This window comes from Siniperca chuatsi, linkage group LG22 (genome assembly GCF_020085105.1).
Source record: "Siniperca chuatsi isolate FFG_IHB_CAS linkage group LG22, ASM2008510v1, whole genome shotgun sequence".
Lineage (NCBI taxonomy): Eukaryota > Metazoa > Chordata > Actinopteri > Centrarchiformes > Sinipercidae > Siniperca > Siniperca chuatsi.
In genome coordinates, this window is record NC_058063.1 from 17,285,977 (window position 1) to 17,308,538 (window position 22,562).

Below are 22,562 nucleotides of genomic sequence, written 5' to 3' on the forward strand. Positions count from 1 at the left end.
GTGAAATAAATCTGACTGAACTTATATATTTCATATCCATATTTCATATCCGTGTCCTGCTTTTGGGTCTTTAAGATTGTTATTCCTAACACTTGGATCAGCTGGAAAATTCATCGTCACAAAGCTGAAAACAGGGCTGTTTTTCTGAGCTCATGAAGACTTTTTAGAGATACGTGGTTCTCACAGGACAGCGATGCTACAAACATATGATGATCTTATAGACCATGATGCACTGCTGTAGATTAAACTACCCAACATTATATACAGTAGTTAAAATGAGTTCAACCTTAAACATCTACAGCAATAAAATACAACATACACATTATTGCAGCAGTAATATTAATCCAGAAACATTATATAATAGTAAAACACTGACAGGGAGCATTTTACTGCAGAATGAGTACTTTTACTTTTGATACTTAAAGTATATTTTGCTGATAATACTCACTGTGGTATTAGTACTTTTACTGAAGTAGAGAGTATTCAGAGTTAACAGAATGATGTGAGAACTTTAATTTTATTGGTGAACTAACAAGTCGCAAGATAAATCCATCAAGGAAGCAATACAATTCCCCAGTGTTTTATATCATTTGTTAATAAAAGATTTATGTAGACATAACGACAAAAGATAAATATCTAATAAATACGAGACTAAATTCTGTCAGGATATAGTTTTCTTTCAACTTCAGGGAAGTGTTCGAGGTAGATAATTAAAACAGACAACAAATCAATCATCAGTTTGTTTTTTTTAAAGAACGCAAAAACTTTTGTTATCATCACTGTTTTAAATCTTCCCTCTAGTTCCATTTTAGGTTTTAAAAAACAACCTCAGTTGAGGTTTTTCTCTATTTCCTGTCCGCATGCATCTGTTGGTGAAAGACAGAGCAGGTGAATCAGGATGAAGGTGTAAACATTGCAAAATGAGAAACACACGATGCTTAAACTCAAATGTAAGCGCATCTAGTCAGCTATATATGTCAGTATTTAATTTATGAGGTCAAATGTATTTAGAAGAAAATAAACATCAATCGCAAACATTTCTGATTACCTCCTTCTGTTGGTTGTGGCTCTGCCCTTAAAGTCCTCCAGAGCAGCTTGAGGTCGGTAAATCCCTGCAAGTGAAGAGCTGCTTCAAACTAAAAACAACAAAAAGAAGACATAGAAAAGCTGTTTTTCTGTGGTGCTATGGGTAGAATGGAAAAATAAAGTATTTCAAAGCAGCCCCAAATGAACACAGCTGCTCACTGTACCTGCTGTAAGACTTTATGTCTGATGGTTGGATCTGTGAGGTCAGAGTTAGTCAGCAGCTTCATCTTCAATGTAGTCCTTCTCCACACAGCTAAAATGGCACAATTTTATAATAAGGCACCTTTTTAATAAAACATTCACTAATACCTCCTCCAACATGTCACTCACTTTGTGTTTTAGCTCTTTAACTCCTTGTGAAGACCGCCTCCAATGGACTGTTGGACCACTTACTGTTTTAAAAAAGGTCCGCTGGGCATCTGGACCAAAATCCACTTATAATCAACTCAAACAACTCTCTGGAGTCCATCTATTCATTGGTGAATACACTGAGCATGTTTTATTTATAGTAACATAACTTTATTTATATATCATGTGGAGACAAGCTGATAAAACCAGTTGGAAGTGTTGATGTGGGGGTTTCACACAGTATGTCTGTAGACCATAAAACATTTTTAAGTTATTAATATTTAAATAATGAATCTTTTCAGTGATTTAGAGGCATATAGGCTTTCAATGAAAAAAACGAGTTGGGATATAATCACTTTACATGTAAAAAAGTATTAGTTTAATTTGTTACATTTTTCTACGGTATGTTTGTGTATAAATAGTGAAACAATATTTTCTATATCCTTGAACTGTCCTACAGTACATTGCTGATGGCTTAAAGTGAGAACCCTGTGACCCTTTATTAACGACTTTATCAACATTTGTAACTACAGAATTGATGGTTTATTACAGTAAAAAGTCATTATGCTTTATTTATTTTAACTGCAAACTTGATGGCTTATTAGAACTCATGACCCTTAATTAATGACTTATTAAAATGTATATATCATAAACCAGTAGGTTACATCCTGCAGCATATTAACCAATCCTGATGTTATGAATATGCTGAAGATTTGAAAGGCTCATTATAGGGTGAGATCAGAGTTCAATCATACTGTTTTATATCAATTTACTTTTTTTTGAAAATATATTAAATTAAGGTCTTTGTTCCGCTAAAGACCATGAAACCATTTAAAAAATCAGTGTCACATACCTTCTATCCTTCAAAAGTTTGAATAACCTGCTTTGGCAATTGCAGTGCAATGGCAGAATGTAACAAATTACATTTACTCAAGTATTTCACATAAGCACAGTTTTGAGGTACTTGTACTTTACTTGAGTATTTCCATGTTGTGTTACTTTATACATCTTATCCACAACATTAAAAAGAAATATTGCACTTCTTGCCCGACTACATTTGCTAGCTATTGTTTCTAGTTACATAGCAGATTAAGATTTTACATACAAAGCATATGGTGAGCGTACAAAATTTTGCTCACATATTAGTGCATCAGTAATAGTAATAGAGTTTATAATGATATAACAATGACAAGGGCCATTCTGCCTGCATAATGAATAATTTTGATACTTTTGATAAACTACATTGTGCTGATAATACATCTGTTCTTTTACTTTTACTTCTCCCACACTGTTGCCTTGTTAAGTCCTGATAAGAAGGTGATTCATTGGTACAGATTAACCCTAACTCAGTTTCAGTTGGGGTCATATACCTGGTCTGATGGTGGTGGATACAGTCAGTGGAGTTGTAGTCACTTTAGTTGTTTCTGTAAGAAAGAGGACATTTTTTAAAAGAGTAACAAAAGAAAAGATCAATTACAAAAAAGAATAAATAAAACTTTTTTTTAATTAGTATTTCCTCTTTTGAGTGAATTACTTTTGTGATTTAGGGGGAAGGAAGTTTGAGGTTTTCTAGTCAGCTAAATGGCGCCTCCTTCAGGTATAGGTGTGTGTGTTTCAAGACTGTCACTGTATTCTGTTTTGTCTCCCAGCCAGTGGTGGAAAGTAACTAAGTACAGTTACTCAAGTACAGTACTTCAGTACAGTTTTGATCTACTTGTACTTTACTTGAATACTTCCATCTTATGCTGCTTTATACTTATACTATACTTTAGGGAAATATTCATTTTTTTAACTCAACTACATTTATTTGACAGCTGCAGCTACTAGTTACTTTTCAGATTTGATATAAAGAAAAATATGATAAGCTTCTAAAAGTAGAGTCAGTGGTTTTCAACCTTTTTGGCTTGTGACCTCTAGTTAAAGTGTGTAGTTCCATTCAATGTCCAAAGAGGTCAAGTTACCTAATATTTCACAAACAAAAGCAAAGATTAGAGAAAAGTCCAAAAAATGATTACAGTTTTGTGTAACAGATTTTTTTTTTTTCTTCTTTCCTCTCCCATTAATTGCTCACGACCCCTCAGATTTATCTTGTGACCCTTTGAAGGGGGATCGGCTCCCAGGTTGGGAACCTCTGAACTAAACTAGCTAACTGTATATAAAATACTAGCTCCATCTCGAACAGCTGTAACTGTAAAATAGTAGTTAACCATTGATGCATCAGTATTAACAATCTGATAATGTCAAATATAATAATACAGGGGCACATTTTCTGCAGAATAAGTACTTATACTTAAGTACAGCTGATAATACTTCTGTACTTTTACTTAAGCAGGATTTTAAATGCGTGTCAATACAGGACTTATAGGACGTACTGTACATTCCTGACCTCATGTACTGGAGCCAAGTTTATTGTTACAAGTGACAGATATTAGTGTAATCGATAATGATTCCATTCGTCTCACTGCATACCAAGAGTTACGGCCTGAGGAATCAGTGAAACCAAGATCTGTTGGACAACTTTAACATGTTCAGCTTTGCAGTCAGTTAAAAAAGAAAGAAGAATATAAATTAGAGCTGAAACGATTAGTTGACTGAAAGAAAAATAACTATATAGCTATTTTGATAATGGCTTAATGGTTTCAGTCATTTTTCAAGCAAAAATAGTGACAAAAAGCAAAACATTCTCTGGTTTCATCTTCCCAAATGAGAGACTGTGCTGCTTTTCTTTGATATTTATCATTCTAAACTGAATATCTTTGGATTTTGGACTTTTGGTTGAACAACACACAAGACATTTGAGGACGGCACCAAAGTATTTTTACCACTATTTTCACATATCATAGACTAAATGATTAATCAATAATGAAAATACTCGTTAGTTGCAGCCTTAATATGAATATAAAAGAAGAATATACTGTAAAAGAACATGTCTGCAGTATGTGGGCTTACGTTGGCAGAGAATGTTGAATTTGAGTGAACATTTCCAGTCGTTCCAGCTCCCTCTTTGCGTAGTAACACACGCCTGAGAGTTGTTTTCATTATCGGGCTGGCCATCCCACCACTGTCTGAACAAGGAGGTGCTGCCATCCAACCATTTCCAGGAGTCTCTGTGTAGGCCGATCCAGGCTTCCTGCACAGAGGTGTTGCTCTGCAGTCTGTTCCTCACCTCCTGGTTCTCAGCCGCACTCCTCACACTGACCAGATCTGTGTGGTGCTGCCTGCAGTAGATCTGAGCCTCAGACCAACTCTTCTCCTCAGTCACTAGCACATATTGATCTTTCATACCATCTACATAGAGAAAAAAAATGGGAGAAATATTACAAATCATGTCGTCAAGGTAAATGCAAAACCCGTAGGCTACATATTCATTTTATAAATTTCAGCTGTGCAATGTGCCGTTTGTGTTGGTCAGTCGTGCTCAGGTTTGAAATGGGAAAAAAAGCACTTCCTCATACACATATTTATGGTTGATTGTTTCTTAGTGCTGAAGAGCAGCTGTCACAAACCCATATTCAAAATATCAATATTATCTGGGCATAAATCCTCCCTTTCCTGGAGAGCTTTTAATGTGAAAAATCTGCAGGAAGTGTCAAGTTTCATTGACAGTAATAATCAGAAAATGCAGTATATGTGTAAAAAAGAGATTATCAGTGCAGCATATTGGTGAGTACAGTATGACATAACCATGTTGTTGTGAAATTCAGCCAATAACAAAAAGTGTTTAAGATTACAAACAGATCATGGTTTGGCTTAAAAACCATGATCTAGAAGAATAATGTTTCTGTGAGGCTGCACAGTGGTGCCTTGAGCTAAATGCTAATGTCAGCTTGCTAACATGCTCACAGTGACAAAGCTAACGTCCTGATGTTTAGCAGGTATAATGTTTACCATGTTCACCATTTTAGATTTGTGTATTAGCATGCTAACATTTGCTAATTAGCACTAAACACAAAGTACAGCTGAGGCTGATGGGAATGTTGTTTGTTTTGCAGGTATTTGGTAATAAACCACAGTGTTAAACAAAATAAAATGTTGACCTGATGACAGCGCAGATAGCGCTAAAAGTCAAGGGATCACCAATTACTACAATTCATCCTGACGGGAAACCCGTCCAATAGTTGAGATATTTCACTCAAAACCATGAATGTCAACTTTATGGTGGCTCTAGACGAAAGTGGGAAAAACCCTTCGGCCTCAGACTTGTAATTCCGAGTTGGAGATGTCAGGAATATCTCACACCGACAATATCTCCCACTTGTGAAAAGAACTACAGGCATGTCGAAAAATTGTTGAAAGAATGGCTGCAAATGCACCACCGCTGGCAGTTAGACCAAAATAAAATCCAATATTAACATAGATACAATCGATTCAGCTAATTTAATAGGAGTTACACACTGTTTGTATCTGGTTCACTTGGTAACGAACTGCTACGAATAGGTAACACATCAAAAGGAACTCATTTAGGCTGTTTATCAGGTGTGACTAAAAGGTTAGCACGAGGACTAACTACACTGGAATAATGCATGAACCCTCCCAAGTCAGAATATGGAGTGTTTTTCCTGTTCATCCTATTCTGCCGGCACGTGTGGATGCGTAAGGTTAGGGGAATGTTGTGGTCATGGTTAAAGGAAAACAACATTTACTGTGGTTAGGAAACAGGAAATGAACAGTGGTATCCTGTGTCAAGATCACATGCTTTGTGAAATATTAATGACTGGTCGTTTTAAGCATTTAAACAAATGACAAATGCTGTCATTTCATTTTGAGGATAGCTTCACATTTACATCGTCAGGTACAGCTCACCTCTGAAACAAATGAGAGGCTTTTTGACGAGCGTGCAGCTGTTGTCCCTCCAAAAGCCGTCTTCCATCATGGAGACGCAGTGCTCGGCCGCTAATGCGTTGTCTGGCTGATCTTTCTGCCACTGCCTGTAGTCCTCCACTACTCCCGTGTAGAAATGTTTACCCACCAGAGACCATTTCCAGCTGTTGACATCATCATACAGACCGATCCAGAAGGTCTTCTCCCAGTTCCTGGTCAAGTTGCTGATTCTGCTGATGTCCTTCGTATCAGATATGGTGGCCAGGTCACCGTACTCTGCTCTGCAGTAGTTCTGGGCTTCCACCCAGCTCATCTTCACATCAGTGATAGCAATGTACTCATGGAGGTAGTATGTGAAGCCTATATGGTGAGTAATAAGGTAACACTTAGGTAAGGTAACAGCCTCTCTGCTGGCCTTGAAATACAAGTGTAAATGTTGTTCCCTTGATTCCCATCATCTTTCAGGTCTTAAAGGTTTACAAGTTTTAGCACTGAAAATCATGTACACTAACAGTTTTGCTTACAACACATTTAAATTTCATGTAAATCAGATTATGTTTGTCACATAAAACTGACTTCCTGTAGCAGCATTGCATGGAAACTCAAAATCTTCACAGTTTAGCATTGTGAAAGTCTTTAGATTTCACTGACCCTAAATTCAAAATGGCAGACTTCGTGTTGGATGTATGGCATGGCACCAAGAGGCTTTGGTCTGACCATGTTACAAGGGCCTACCAAATTTAGTACATCTAGGTGAAATGTGCCTCGAGTGCTACTTCGTTGAAACTTTGAAATTTATTAAGATAACAATTCAGCTGTCAGCAGCAAAATATGTTTACATTCACAAAAGTTACACTCAACAGCCTCAGTTTAGACACAAGTGTTATGATGCGACCCGCTAGTTTTGCATTCATCTGTCAGAATACCGTTAGTTCTCCGGCTACGTAGATGGAGAACTTGTTCCTATACGGGTAATCAAATCTTTACAGAAAGTATTAACTTTGTGTTTCGTTCCCCTGCTGCTGGTACTGGAGCTCAGCCTACCAGCTGCTGTCAATCAAACACAGACCCAAAAGGAACATTTCTTATATTTCCTAAAATACCCTTTTTCTTCCTTTTAATTGTATAAACCTATTAACAATACATACATCATGTTAACAGTATTTTTGACTGCAGCCATTTGACCCCACTTTTAACCATCAAAATGACGGAATATTTCAATGTATTGCAGATGAAAAATCTTGCATATTTATATTTATTTCTTGCAACAAATAAGAAAGTAACTTCAGCAGTGACCAGCAGAAGTGATAGCCTACTAAATGAAAAAATAAAGGCTCTTATTGCTTAGCTGAGCCAATGTCTAAGTTTGAATCTGATCCAAATCTTACCCTATCATTATCGTAGTGATTATTTTGCAGATAAACCTAGCAACCCCCTAAAAAAAAATTAAAAAGAACGATGAACGGCTCTTGGAAACGAACGGACCCATAACATCCGACTCCCTTCAATGAGCCTTAATTCCCTTCATGAAAACAAATCATTACAGATGATGCTAAGCTAAAAGACAGTCCTCTCTCTGTTTGATAGCCTATCCGTTAGTGCGGAACGTAACGGCCAGTATGCAACACAGAGAGGAGTGGAATGGACTTTTTAAATTGGTGAAAGCAGGTCGTTACTACAACTTTAATAAACTGTTGTAATTGATGAAAAGGTTAGCACAAATTGTCCAGATCTGCTGAGGCTAAAAATTAACAACTGAATAATTCTCACTGAATAATAATAATAACAATAATGAGGGTAGCAACATATAGAGATCATATAAAAAACAGACTGAAAAAGAGTAACACTGTCTTTGCTGTGAAACCAGACGGAGCACATTTTCTCAAGTACTTTGAGTATAATTTTGAGGTAGTTGTTCTTTACTTGAGTATTTCCATTTTATGCTACTTTATACTTCTACTCCACTACATTTAAGAGGGAAATATTGTACTTTTAACTCCAATACTATTATTCAATAGCTATAGTTACGACTAGTTACTTATAAGATCTAGAACTGACATGTAAAACAGATGATCAGTTTACAAAACATGATGCAATGTTTAATGAGATTAAACTACCCAACAATTTAGAAAGTAGACTTAATTAGCTCATCCTTGACAACATCAAAATGCTGCCTACATGTTAATGCATCAATACTATTATTCCAACTACAAACTGTATGCTTTTACTTTTGATACTTGGAATACATTTTGCTGATAATTTTACTGTACTTTTACTTCAGTAAAATTTTTAATGCAAGACATATTTGTAATAGAGTATTTTTATACTGTGGTATTGAAAACTTCTCAATACTTCCTCTACCACTTACTGTCATTATCATTATTATCTTTATTAATATCATTAGTAGTAGTATTAGTAGAAATAGTAGTGTAATAGTAGCAGTTTTAGTAGTGTGAAACCCTACAACTCCACCTGTCCCCATACTACTCGTTGGTTTTTTAATATTTTTCAACTTACTAGACAAATATGAACACATATTTTCTTACCTGTCTGTTGTGTGACGAACAAAGAGTACAAACCAAAGAACAGCAGTTTCTTCAAACTTCCCTCCATGATCTGCAGTAATGAGACAAGTTCCACAAATATAAGAATTTTTTTTAAATAAATAAATAAAGTACACAAGATGGTGTGGTACCTCTGTAAATGTGGTCTTACCTCCTCTCTTTATGTCCTCACTTGGAAAAAAAATGTACTTATGTTTGTGCAAAGTGAGGAGATTTTTATGGTGGGCCTGAGAGCTCAACACACTGCAACTTTAAGCAACTTCAATTTGACAATACATAGAAAAATTATGCAAAGTGAGAACACACAACCAAATACAGAAAACATAACCAAATACGAGTCAAGCCATGTATTGTGTATGTGTTGTTAAATATGTGAAGATGTCCTCTTAATTTGCTTGTGTTTTGTCTATCTGCATGTGTTTTCTTCAGCTGCAGTGCGTTGATATCTCAGGGCCACCGTACATTTTGGCTAGAGTAAGGACTTTAGGATAAAGGCAAAGATTAGAGTATGGGGGAAGTCCTGACAATGTGTGCTAGAGAATGCATTATGTCAACTATGTCAGTCTTCCCAAGTACAGAAATACAAATGTGTGTGTGTAAGAGAGATGTGCCTCCATATATTTTGGTTTGCAGTGGACCACTGCAATGTGTACATGATGTCTGGACAGAACATTTGGTTACTGTCGGTTAATGTTTGTCCGAGCGGGGGGCATGGAGCAAGTCAAAACTTTCTAGAGCTTCATTATTCCCTAGAATCTTAAAAACACATAAATGAGCCATACCTTTGTACTGGGTGACATGTTCCTTCAGCAGGAGCACACACACTATAGTTTATCTTGAGTCGATCCCAACTACACTGTCCTGACTGTAATGAACTGAACTGTAAATACTCTCTAGTGCATCAAATGTGTATTAATCTGCATCTGAAAATAGTCCCCAATAAATGAACTATCTACTCATGTTTAAGTAGCATTTGCTAAAAACACAGAGCCCAGCTGTTTTAGAATGAAAGCATATATTTGTGACTTGTTTTTAAAGATTTATGTCCTCAGAAGGAACCAGTGGGCTTGGGACTGAGTGCCACAGACAGGGCAGGGAAGTCGTAAAATACTGAGTAACGCATTGTTGGTCTGGATTGTTTTTTTCAGCCTAAGCACAGCCTCACAGAGCTGTTAGCATGGCTGTAAACTATTAGTTGACCATTGATTTCTGTTATAGCTATTTCATAACTGACATGCTGCCCTCTGGACCTGATTTTTAAAAGTCATCCTGACATCGCAGAGACGTGACTAACAAACATTCCCCAGGTGACGAAAGCATGTGACAGATTTTCCGTAATAACCTTAGGTCAGCTCATAAGCTACCATATAACCACTTGGACGTATTAAAACTGGTTATATATGCTTAGAAAAGATCAAATGATTTTGTTTCATTGTTAGAGATTAAATGTTGTATACTATATTCTAACAAATATGAAAGAAAAACAACAAAAAGTGGGAATAAACACCATTTTATAATTTATTATCCTAGTTTTTTAAAATCACAGTTCACTTATTGTGAAATAAATCATTTTACAAACACAGGAAAACATTCAACCTTACGTAGAACCCACAGTGACACTCAAATTGCTTTTTTCCAACCATCTAAAACCCAAAGATACTTAATTCATTATGAAATAAAACTGAGAAAAGCAGCAAATCCTCACATTTCTTTCTTGATAAATGACAATTAAACCTTTATGAAAATTGTTGTAGAGTAGTTTTTGGTGATCAATTAATCAATAAATTCTATCAATTGTTCAAAACCCATCCTTCTGCTACCTGCTAAAAAAGGCCCAAACCTGACCCAAAACCTGGTACTTTCTCAGGACCTGTCAAGTTCAGTTTTGCTGTGTCAAGTTTCAGGTTTCAGGTCAGGTTTGTGTGTCAAATTTGGAGGTGCAAGTCGGGTTGAGCTAGGTCGGCTGGGTTCAGGTCTCAGTTTTAGACCCGTGAAGACCACAGGTGCAGTGAGCAAAAAAGAGTTTTACAACAAATGCAGTCTTTGAAGTGATAAAAGCACATGATTAACAGGAAAACAGTATACAATAGCAGCCTTGTTACTACTGTATGAAATAATGATAAATTGAGAATCGTATAACATATGATTATAAACTGTTTGCCTCTAACTGTTTATTTCATATCAGAATCATCATTGTCAGAAACTGATGTAAAGCAAGCATACTTTTCTTACTCTTCAGAAGTATACAGTATCTTACCGGTCATTCTTTACAGCAAAATAAAGAACTAGAGGGGGTTGGTTTGCTGCAAAGGACAGTTGCTACCACAGGAAAGTTAAACTAGCATGCATTTCTGTATTTCAGTCGCATGTGTGGACTGTCCTGATGTAGAAACTTCACCCATGTTAGAATCGAGCCTGTGTGATAGGTTCAAGGTTCACCTGCCCAGCCTCCATCTGCTGTGGAGCTTCTTCTTCTTCTTCTTCCCTCCAGGTCACCCAGCACAGATATCCATCTGCTACCAGACGTAGGTTTGTCAAACACATGAAAATGTCATAGAGCTGTCCAGAAATGGGATCATTATTAATGATCATGCAATCATACACAAAACTAGGACAGTAAGTTGCACCAAAGGAGACAAAGGCTACCTTAATAACTTGGCCTGAGCGCATGTCCATACTTCTTAAGGAGCAGAAGGCTTGAACAATTATAACCAAAGTCAGAGTCATGGCCACAGCACCCAAAGCCACAGCAGCTTCGGTAACCTCAAAGAAAAGTATGCAGATGAGATCCAACGTGAGGACGACAGACAGGGACCAATGGAGCGGCAGAATTTGAGTTTCCTCACGCGACTGCTTCCAGATCAGGATGAACTCCAGCGCCACCAAGAGGTGGAGAAGCACTCCGCATCGTCTGGACGCGAACCACACAACCAACAGTTTATAACAATATTTCAAAGAGCATGTGGAACCCACCAGCTCCATCGCCACCACGGGTGTGGACAGTGATTGGAGGAGGCCGGTAAAGATCAAAGACACCTTGAACACTGTGAGGTGTCGGGTGTTGATTTTTTTGCAGAACATAGCAAATATGAAGAGAATTAATTCAAGGACACCAAAGAACAGGCCACCCAGGAGAACACCAAGAGCCGCATTGTTCCCAAAGAGGGCTCTGTCACCGGCGAGGACACCTGAGTCCCACCGCTGAGTGATGCTGCGAAGGCGGCTGTTCTCCATGCTGAGGCTGCCCACACCATCAAGAGCTAAAGATTCATTCATTCTTAATTTCTTGCTTGTTTTCTTTGAACAAAGAAAAATTTGTCAATTAGTAAAAACATCTGTTATATCACAACAACTACAACCATACATACAACAAAAAAGCGTGACAAAAACACAAGAGCAATACAAGTTCAAGATATACAATTGGTTTGGAAACCAACAATCATCTTATGTCTAGTCAAGACGAAAAAGTAGTATTCGGATCTTTCAGTTAAGTAAAAGTAGCAATACTATGGAAGCAAATAATGGCCATACTGATTGGAATCTTATAAGCAAGCGAATACCTAATTTTGACATTTTATCGCTACTGAATACTTCTAGTTAAAATTTAAATACCACTGAATTCATAGCACTGAGATATTCAGTTTGAAAACCAGTGGTAGAAAGTAACTAAGTACATTTACTCAAGTATTTGAGTATTTCCATTTTATGTTACTTTATACTTCTACTCCACTACATTTCAGAGGAAAATATTAGACTTTCCACTCCAGTTATTTAACTTTAGTTACTAGTTACTTTACAGATTCAGATTAATAATACAAAATATAATCAAATAAATTAATAAAAAGTACAAAGATAAGTCTGGTGTTTCGTCTTACCTGTGTAGTCTGATTCCTGAGAAGAGATGAGATGAAAGATCAATTTCTATTTCTGAACTTGGAACTTATACCTGCTACACCTGTCTCTGCCACCCTCACTCACACACGCCTGTCTATGCTTTCGTCACTTACGGGACAGAGCTGCCTGTGTATTGGATGTGACATCTTTGTTTAGCCATAAAATTGTGCAACTCTATTGCATAAATTGTATCTAAAGTGTGCTAACATTAGCCACCATGCTACTGGTCATACCAGACCAAGTAAGGCTGCAGCAGGCAAATCCCTGGGTGTGTTGAATAGAGCAAAGGTATGTTTTATTGTCTATGAGTTCAAGATTTAATTTCTAAGAGGAGGAATGTTATTTCTTCTATCAAATGTTATATAGTCTATCTTCAACAAAGTGAATGTTCAAGGAAATTAAAAGTCATTTCTCCATGCTGTGAGCACCATAAAGGAAATTCCAATCACCTCCATTGTATTCTTGCCTTCTGCATGGCCAGATACTTACAACACTGGTTCATACATTAGGGCAGGGTAGGCCCATATTGCAGACATTGCTACATGACCAGGTGGAAGTCTGTGGAGTTAAACTGAAGTTAAATAGACACAAATTTAACTAATAACATTACCAGTTCCAGCATCTCATTGAAATACTTGCTGGAACAAGCCATCATTAGTGTTATTAGTTTCACCTCTGTGTTTCCTGCTATAAAAAGACAAAATATCAGCAGTGAAAATGGACCCAAATCAATTTGGGTGCAATAAGGAAACAAGAGTGTTTTGATGCTATAGCAAGGTTAACCCTCACTCACTCACTCACTCACATTTAACTTTAACCCGATATGTTCCTGCCTATAAGTTTCATCTGTCTCCCAAACATGAAAAATAAATATTTACACATCCTTACATACAGCTACATCATATCATGACACACTGGACTCAACTGTACATTTTCATTGCATTTCAAAACAATGTGTCCTTGATTTCAGACAGAGGTAGACACAACCAGGCTTCTCATTTCTGGCAACTGTCAGTTTTGCTGGCTGAAATGCCGACTGTCACTGGCAGATTTGATCAGCTGTAGCTAGTTAGCTAATTAAGCTAACGTTAGCTACATGAGTTGAAAAAGCTGTGTCGGGCTGACGTTTTTAATGTTTCCAGCTGACACGTTTTAAAACTTAAAATATGCACTTGATGGCCACATAAATGATCTTGCGCTGAAAGACAGAGAGGCTAATGCTAACAGGTCCCAAACAAAAAGTTAGCATCCTCACAGCTGATGATCCATGTAGAAGACATGGAAAATACCAGCATTGTGTAGAGCAAGTAAGACCTAGTATTATAGTATAAGGAAAAATGAAAGAGATGCTTAGCTTACTTGGACAAGTCAGATTTATGCTATATTATACGTATTTTCAAACAGTAGGTTTGACTTGTACATTATAAGAGAAAAAGGAGGAGAAAATCTAACACAGGACAGAGCCACGACACTGATCGCATCCAGGTGCAGCTTTCACACAATGGGGACATCCAAATCCAAAAGAAATCCAAAGCTTGACAGGCTTGCTGTGCCTAGTTACGGTTGTTAAGCTGATGATTGGATACTGTTCAAATTTGTGGTTAAGCAAATGGTCAATTATAGGGGACCAAAATTTAAAAACCATTCAAATAAGTAATAATATAGTGAAAGTGATGCTAATATTCACAGTTAGATTGTTTAGTCCTTGAAGACAAGAATCTATCGTTTGTAATTGTGATGCAGTTCATGACATTTTTCAATTACCGTATCTGTAACTGCAACTGTTTTGTACGGAGCCCCGGAGTGGCCATAGAGAGAAAAAATTATATATCGAGGCCATGTTTTACTACATTGAGTGCTCGAAATGTTATTGCGTGGGCACAAGATACCATTCGTTCCCACCTATGCAGCCTACTAATATGTTCATGTGTTCATTTTGCCTACAGAGTATGTTGGTTTAGTAAATAATATAGTTTAAGCCCATATTTCGGTGCAGTATCAATGTACATTGCTATTAGTTTGTTTGACTGTTATGATAAATATTCTCTATGAAAGAATAATTACTCTCTTTTTGCCACTTGTCAGCCATTCTTTCAATACACAGGATATGATTATAGTGTGCTGGACATGATCCAACTTGCATTTCAGGTGATTCCCAGCTTATCTGAATTCCCAAAATTACTATTCTAATCAAAGACAATCAGCATAATAATCTGATCTGTATATACTAATCTTGTGCAAACAAATTAATCTAAACGTGGGAACTATCTGTATTTCGTGCGCACACAATCGGCAAATCCAAGGCAAACATTGTAATATTGAGCACAGTGGATAAAGATACAGAAGACATGAAGCCATCCTGAGACGTCCTGAACTACAAGAAAGTCACCTGCAGCATATCGTCGTTTGAACGCCATCAAGTCCTGCATCTGATTAAGCTGCAAGCGTATCCAGGTTTGTCCCTCTGAAAGGACAGTACAACCTGCAACATGTGCTAACTTTAGAAAATAGTTAAATCCATTGTTTTATGGAGAGAGACAACCATCAGAGTAATTTTTAAAGTCCTCAAATGAGAAGGTGAAACTGGTTTAAACCTCAGAAAAAGTACATATACACATGGGGAAATTGAAAATACCTTTATTGCTGTTAGACAGGAAAAATGTCCATTGCTCTGTTGTTAAACGTGAAGCAAATTGATCTTGAATTCATTTTTGTGTGGTCAAAGCAGAAAAATACAAAAGCTCAAGTTCAACATTCTTTTCAGGACTTCAGCCTCTCCCTTCTTCATCACTTCACTGGTCCGTCATTCATCCCCCCATCTCAGTCAGTTGGATTCTCATTATTTCTATGGTCTCTTCAAGCCCACCTTCATGCTCGTAGGAAGTCCCTTTTTTATCAGTAGATTGCGAAACTGACAAAGCACAAATAAATTAATTTAGCAATTTTAGTGTTGTCCAGGTGGCATTTTGTTACTGATCCTAACCCCTGAACTCTCTTTAGAGGAACCAGGAGGAAGGAGAATTCAATACCACAATGTGTAACAGCAACTATCTGAATTTTGAATAAAGAATGAAAATGGACATTTTGTGTTTTGGACATGTATCTCACCTGCACTAACACCAGCTCTTTGATGTCGTTTTCACTCAGTTGTATCTCAGAGGTGAATTTCACTCCCAGGTTAATCACATGTTCTGCATTAACTGCATTGACTTTAGAAACACACATATACATAGTCTTTAACTGTGAGGTTTCTGAAGGGCTGTTTTGGAGCCTGGGTTTACTTTTGGCACAACCTTTGCAAGATACCGGAGCCACAAAATTAATGAAATAACTTTCATTATCGCCACTAAGGCAAATAGAAGAAAAAGTCGAATAAGTTGTGGACGGTGAGCATTTTCTGATGTTGCCTATTTAAGCATCATGAACAAAATCATAATTTCCCTCACCAGGAATACTTCTTGTTTGATCCACCTTTGGAGTTGAATACTGCTGAGATGAAACCTCTGTACTGGTTGAGTCTCCCTCAATGGTGGTCATTTTGGTGGTAGACAGAGCTGGCTGGTTTGGAGTTTCATCTGCATAATGGAGACATGATATTCACAGGATGTGACAGTACCTCCACTGATAAAAATAAATAGAATTTAACTCATTCTGATCTCTCACCGGGAATGGATGTTGTTTGATCCACCAGTGAGGTTGAATACAGAAAAGTAATCTCTGTACTGGGTGAGTCTCCCTCGATTGTGGATATTTTGTTTGGTGTCACTGTGGTAGTGGAGGAAAAAACTGGCTCGTCTGGAGTTTTGTCTGTAACGTAGAAAAAAGAAAAACAGACCTTGCTGTAAACACTTTTCATTGGAACTACGTTTTAAGGGAGAAATATCCCTATGAAAACTCTTGGCAATGTGTTCTGTGGATTATCCAGAGTAACATGAGTCTTTAAATTAGAGATCTTGACCCATGGATCCTCTCTACTCACAGAAAATCCATCCACTGATTTTGGAGAACTCTAATACTGTGGTGTTATTTATGTGGTTTGTTTAGAATAGATTTAGATGACCATGAGCTTTCACCAAAACTGAGACGGATCCACTCACCATTTGCTCCATAGCAGATGAAAACGAGCTCCTTGCTGCACTGTTCATCTGACCACAGGCCTGCGTTGCCCAGATCAGTCGCAGTGCAGTCCTGCTTCCCTCCGACATTATCAGGCTGACCTTCCTTCCAGTACTGGTAGGTGGAGTCACTTTTATCTGACCATTCCCATGTCCTGCACAGAGCAACAAAGGCCTGTCATTCAATATTCTGTAGGGCCTTTCAACATGTTCTTAAAAAAATTGTATTCATCACAAAATGACAAAGTTATTGGATCAGCAATGTTGTTCACCATCTTAGTTTAGTGTGTTAGCATGATAACATTTGCTAATTAGCACTAAACACAAAGAGTGGCTGAGGCTGATGGGATTGTCATTAGTTTTGCAGGTATTTGGTCATAAACCAAAGTATTGAACCAATTCAAATTTGACCAGATGGTGGCACTATATGGAAAGTCAGGGGATCACCAATGGTTTTACAATTCATCCTGAGGGGGACATGAATGTCTGCCAAATTTCATGGATGACCGGCCAACCCACATTGCTAAGTAAAAAACTAGTAAGTGGACCTTGAGCTGCTTCCAAGCTCTCAATTTCTCATTCTGTTTTTCCTACATCTGCCCACAGTGGCTTTCTGCTATGTTTTGTGTATTTATGTAACTGCCATGGCATTTTGTCAGTTTCACATCCCAAACCAGGAAGAATAAAAATATGATGCCAGGATTCAGAGGTGGTTCTCTCATGGGGCCAAGTAACCATCCATCAAACAAAGTGACACGTAACACTTTCCAGACCTATAGAGGCCAATCCAGACGCTCCTGTTTTTGGCCAAAAGCTGTATTTCCTGGTTCTCTTTCTCGTCTCTAACACTGGTCAGGTCTGTGTAGCGCTTCCTGCAGTACAGCTGAGCATCAGACCAGTTCAAGCTCAGAGAAAGACCTAACATCTGTCAGTGTGAGGTGATGACAACACATCAAGCCGTTTATGTCTCCCTCTATGAATCTATTTATAAAATCTGAACTGAGACCTTCGTAGCACATGAAGGAGTTTCTCAGGAAGCACTGCAAGTCGTCCCACACCACTACCCTCCACATCTTCACACATATCTGGTCCCTGAGGAAGTTGTCGGGCTGACCAAAATCCCACTTCCTGTAGTTGCCTACTTTGTCTCTTTAGTAACTGCTGTCTGAAATTGACCACCTCAAGCTGTTGAGGTTATTGTGTAGCCCGATCCAGGCCTCCCCCGTAAAGCCTCCAGTGGCGTCCTGAGCTGTGTTCACCAGCCGGTTCACATCCTCTATGTTGAAGACGGTGGCCAGGTCAGTGTACCGCTCTCTGCAGTACATCTGCGCCTTCAACCACGGCAGAGTGGTACCGATGAAGTGGTACTGATGAGGAAGGCAGTGGGTAAGAGAACACAGTCCTGTGGATGGAGGACATTGCTAATTATCAGTACAAAGTCAATCATTGTCTTTGCCAGTGGTTCTAAACCTGGGGGTCAAGAGCCCAGAAGGGGTCCCAAGATAAGTTTCCAGGGTCAACCTACAGGACAAATGACTTACAGAACTAAATATATATGCTGTAGCAGACAAAAAATGCATTTAATTTCTGTTGGATTACAAGGCTAATCCATACAGAAATGTGTTGAGGCGTTTTCTGACATCCATCACTCGCCTACCTCTCAAAACAGATATGCTTCCATTTTACCAAATGTATCAATCCAAAGAGACTCTGAGACACACAAGTAACCACAAAATCAATTTTTTAACATCTCGAGTCTCTTTTTTCCCCCTCTGGCACACTTAGTGAAGCTAATCTCAACAAACAGCTGTTTAAAATCACACAAATCTCCTGCTGCTTAAATGTGGTGAAACCAGTACCAGTACCTGTACTAACTGATCAGCCACAGTGTTGCTAGAATAGAGGTGGTAGCAGTGCTCGATTCCCAGTAAGAGTCTACATCCACACTAGCGGCTCTGTGAGGTTGCTTAGGCACAGCAGTGCTTTTAGCTGAATGCTAAAATCAGCATGCTAACATGCTCACAGTTCAGATCAGTTTTGGTGCCAATCCATCCAGTAGATGAATATATATATTCGACTGGATAAGTAATAATTTTGAGCTGGTGGCTCTATAGGTAAAATCAGGGGATCACCAAAGGCATTAGGCTAAAATCCTGTGGGGAACATGAATGTCTGTACAAAAACTTAATTCCAATCCATCCAATAGTTGTTTAAATAATTCAGTCTGGACTAACGTGGTGGACCGACCAACATTACCATCCAAAAACATTTCTGTCACACCTTTCCTCTGAAGTCGTGACTACTTATATCTCTTTGTGCCAATGAAAATCCATTGGCTGAAAACATCTGACAAGAATTAATCACTTTATTGTTAAAATGCTCAAAACTCATGTCCATGATAAGGCTATAACCTCTGACAATGGATCACAAGTAGAAATTGCTTTGTTTCTGGGGGGTGACAGCTCAAAAAGGAGGTGAACCACTGGTGTATGCTATTTCGCCTCTACCTGAGGCCTAAAAAGCACTAATAAATGTTGTCCAGCAGGTTCTTTTACTAAGATGTTCAAGTCAGTGTGTTTACAAGTTATCCAGCAGGTGAGGTTGCATTTTGCATAAGTAATACTTAAACAAACAGTGTGAGTCCAAAAATTGTAAACTATATCTTAAATTAAATAAACATTTCAAGCCCAAACTGGCTCTTTTGTTAGGTAGATCCTGCATTTCATCAACTCTCAATAAATTCAGCATTTGACAGCGTTGAGTCTTTTGAAAGACATAAGTAATATTTACCTGTGAGGAACAGGACAGACAGTCTCCACTTCATGTCTGTTCAGCTTTCCTCACACTTTTCTGTTTTCCTGCAACACACACATCAACATTTACCTTTTACCAGACACTAAACAGAGTGTACTAAAAGACGAACAAGCCTACATTTCTAAATCTTTTACCATCTCAAAGCCACAGGTAGTGGTGGAATGTGAGTCCATTTACTGAAATACTGTAATTAAGCACAATTTAAGGTACTTGTACTTTACTTCGACTTTACACTTCTTGACTACATTTCAGAAGGAACTATTATACTTTTTACTCCATTACACTTATTTGACAGATACTTTGCATATCAAAATTTTATATACAAAAACCATGACTTAAAATAGCACAATGCCACTTAAACATTTATGGATCAGGAATAATAATCCAAGATCCAATTTTTGCATTGTGAGTACTTTTACTTTTGATACTTGTAATGGAATATTTTTACATTATGTACTACTACTTTTACCAAAATAAAGGATTTTAATATATCAAGTTTATTTAAATGACCTAATATCCCATATTTTTGTAACAATTTTGACATACTTGTACTTTGAGTATTTCCATTCTGTGCTACTTTATACTTCTACTGCACCACAATTTGGAGGGAATAGTGTACTTTTTACTCCACAACAGTTGTTTGACACTTAGCTACTAGTTACTTTTACATAAAAAAACATATGCGCTTATACAGTATATGATGCAGTACTATATTACAAATCCACCCAGTAGTACACAAAGTATCTAAAATTGGCTCCACATTGACAAACTACAACATTAAAATGCTCTTCCATGTATTGTGATTGTGATATCATTGTGATGAAAACAGAATTATATATTCAATAATAATATAATGCTGTGAAAAGAGCCATTCTACATAATGAGTACTTTTATGTTGATACTTTAAGTACATTTGCTGACAATACTTCTGTGCAAAGTAACATTTTGAACTCAGGACTTTTACTTGTAATGGAATATTTTTAGATCACGGTATTTCTACTTTTACTTATGTAAAGGATCTGAGAACTTCTTCCACCACTGCTGACTAATCTGAAAACCGATAAAAAGAGCAAATACTCTTTTTATTTGCTGCTGTAATGAAGTCTCAAAACCTGTATGAATAGATTCAGTAATTTAAATTAAGATGCTAGGAATGCTTTTAAATGATAGAATTCAAGCATAAAGGACAGGGAGAAAGACATTTTATTACATTTAAACTTTAATGGCCTTCACGTACCTGTAGCTGCTTCTTTGCAGAGCTGTACTACTCCAATTGCAAACACACACTGTAGTTGCAAAACTGTGTTGTGCACAAGCAAGATACAATTTTAAAAAAGGTATCTTTTGCTTGTGTGCGAAACATTCTCACCAGACAAGTTTCTGGTCCTCAACACTTGCCTCTCGACACATGCTTTCTCTGCACTGAGTGGCATGGCATGATTTTTTCAAAGCAGAACAGGTTTTGGTTTTAAGGCACAGGTAGCCTCAGGGGATCATAAAGCCACAATTGACTTTTAACACTCAACCATTGCTTTCTTTCTGAGCTACAACCTAAAATATCTCTAAATAAAAGCTGTTTTTTCTGCAAAGATATTTGGTGTGAAAAGGTCAAACTTGTCTGTGTATGGACTCAAAACAAAGCACAAGTAGATGAGTTTATAGCTTTTAGCTTCTCAACTAAATCTTTGTGTCAAAGATGAATGCCTGTGATTCCTAATGCTTATCTCATACAACAGATTATGTGCAGTGAGTTAATTATGTTGATGTTATTCAAAGGCAATCACCTTGTAAACTGAAAAAGTGTCCAAATAGACTTGGCATGATCACGTCAGCGAGCATTAAACTGAGGCTAATTAACGCAATTTAAAAACTGACACAATGGAGACACTAGAGCCCAACCAACAATTATCTCTGAGTTAGTTTATAACCGATATATCAGAAATGCGATTAAATACAGTAATTTTTCAACCAGAGAGGACATTTTTTTCGTGTATTGTTTGTAATAGGAGCGCCGCATTTTTACACTGCTACAAACACCAGCAGCGTGACAATGCGCTGAGCTTCTATTTTACGCCGAGCGTTTTTTCTGGTCGCAGCGTTTAAAAATGTTCAATTTTGGATAAAACGCTGCGCTCGTCACTGTCATGTTTTTACCCAGCCGTCCAATCACAATTACTTACAGTTCTTATGACAAAGTTTAAAGGATACTTTTATGAAAAGTGTTTGTTAAAAACAATATCCTTTATTACTTTTAAATGAACGATTTGTTTCTTTATCGATTAAACTGAGATTACGGGTTAGAAATAGTTTTTCCAGAAAATAGTGTGCTCATAATTTCTCAAGAGTCTAAAAATGTGACATCTTCAAAATGTCTCGTTTTGTCTGACCAACAGTCCAAAACCCCAAAAACATTTAAACTATACTAACTATAACTATAGAAAAACAGAAAAGCAGCAAATGTTCACAATGGGAAAACGATTTGATTAGTGAAATAGCTGCAGATTGATTTTCTGTCCATTGACAGACTAATTGTTGACTAATAATTAATGGCCTCAAATATCCTGATTTCAGTCAAACTAGCAATTACATGCACTCCACAAAGTTTCATTAAAAGCCAATTTAAGTCAGACACTGCAGAGAGTGTGTTGATTAAAACCCAGTCCAACAATTTCACTGGGGTTCTACGTTCACACGTGTCAAGAGAAACAGCGGCAGAATGAGGGAATTAATACATACATAAATGCATCTGCAAAGATACATATGTCTCCACAGAGGAAAGTGTAATGTGTAACCGCACACCTCAGTTCTCAAGAGGCTGGTTTGAAACAAACAAAACTGAAAATGACAACTTGAACGTTTCAGAACGTGCAGACAGAGAAGCATGTTCCAGCTTTTAAAAAGAAAACAGACCATTCAAAAA

General features: G+C 37.4%; 3 protein-coding genes across 8 annotated transcripts; all 3 read right to left on the reverse strand.

Annotated features, from left to right (window-relative positions):
* Window positions 1–453: 453 nt before the first annotated feature.
* On the reverse strand, window positions 454–10,013 carry LOC122869754 (C-type mannose receptor 2-like). 3 transcript variants are annotated; one of them, XM_044183038.1, is made up of 8 exons: window positions 9,602–10,013; window positions 8,802–8,871; window positions 6,238–6,615; window positions 4,384–4,722; window positions 2,805–2,858; window positions 1,251–1,339; window positions 1,049–1,136; window positions 454–866 (listed from the first exon to the last, which is right to left on the reverse strand). In XM_044183038.1, the coding sequence occupies exons 1-8, from the start codon at window positions 9,617–9,619 to the stop codon at window positions 829–831; spliced, it is 1,074 nt and encodes a 357-aa protein (XP_044038973.1). In that variant the 5' UTR covers window positions 9,620–10,013; the 3' UTR covers window positions 454–828. The 3 variants fall into 3 exon arrangements, with proteins under 3 accessions (XP_044038973.1, XP_044038974.1, XP_044038972.1); XM_044183039.1 differs by having other exon boundaries at window positions 454–1,136; window positions 6,442–6,615; XM_044183037.1 differs by having other exon boundaries at window positions 454–1,136.
* A 300-nt stretch (window positions 10,014–10,313) lies between these two features.
* LOC122869755 lies at window positions 10,314–12,833 on the reverse strand. Of its 4 annotated transcripts, none has more exons than XM_044183043.1 (3): window positions 12,695–12,833; window positions 11,466–12,116; window positions 10,314–11,332 (listed from the first exon to the last, which is right to left on the reverse strand). In XM_044183043.1, exons 2-3 carry the CDS (start codon window positions 12,093–12,095, stop codon window positions 11,312–11,314), a joined length of 651 nt encoding a protein of 216 aa, XP_044038978.1. In that variant the 5' UTR covers window positions 12,096–12,116; window positions 12,695–12,833; the 3' UTR covers window positions 10,314–11,311. The 4 variants fall into 4 exon arrangements, with proteins under 4 accessions (XP_044038978.1, XP_044038977.1, XP_044038976.1 ...); XM_044183042.1 differs by having other exon boundaries at window positions 10,314–11,335; XM_044183041.1 differs by having other exon boundaries at window positions 10,314–11,378.
* A 2,505-nt stretch (window positions 12,834–15,338) lies between these two features.
* Window positions 15,339–22,424, reverse strand: LOC122869757 (C-type mannose receptor 2-like). The gene is made up of 8 exons (XM_044183044.1): window positions 20,880–22,424; window positions 19,619–19,686; window positions 18,008–18,230; window positions 16,811–16,983; window positions 16,377–16,520; window positions 16,160–16,288; window positions 15,822–15,922; window positions 15,339–15,624 (listed from the first exon to the last, which is right to left on the reverse strand). Exons 2-8 carry the CDS (start codon window positions 19,650–19,652, stop codon window positions 15,559–15,561), a joined length of 870 nt encoding a protein of 289 aa, XP_044038979.1. The 5' UTR covers window positions 19,653–19,686; window positions 20,880–22,424; the 3' UTR covers window positions 15,339–15,558.
* Window positions 22,425–22,562: the final 138 nt, after the last annotated feature.

Bases quoted from the DNA above. Each gene is read 5' to 3' on its own strand.
- LOC122869757 (XM_044183044.1), bottom strand. From the start codon at position 19,652: ATGAAGTGGAGACTGTCTGTCCTGTTCCTCACAG. The intron at 16,521-16,810 runs GTGAGTGGATCC...TCTACGTTACAG, and splicing joins CATCTGCTATGGAGCAAATG to ACAAAACTCCAGACGAGCCA. The intron at 15,625-15,821 runs GTGAGATACATG...GTGCTTTGTCAG, and splicing joins AAGAGCTGGTGTTAGTGCAG to TTTCGCAATCTACTGATAAA.
- LOC122869754 (XM_044183037.1), bottom strand. The intron at 6,616-8,801 runs GTAAGAAAATAT...CTCACCATATAG, and splicing joins GTTCGTCACACAACAGACAG to GCTTCACATACTACCTCCAT. The intron at 1,137-1,250 runs GTACAGTGAGCA...TGTTGTTTTTAG, and splicing joins GACATAAAGTCTTACAGCAG to TTTGAAGCAGCTCTTCACTT.
- LOC122869755 (XM_044183040.1), bottom strand. From the start codon at position 12,095: ATGAATGAATCTTTAGCTCTTGATGGTGTGGGCAGCCTCAGCATGGAG.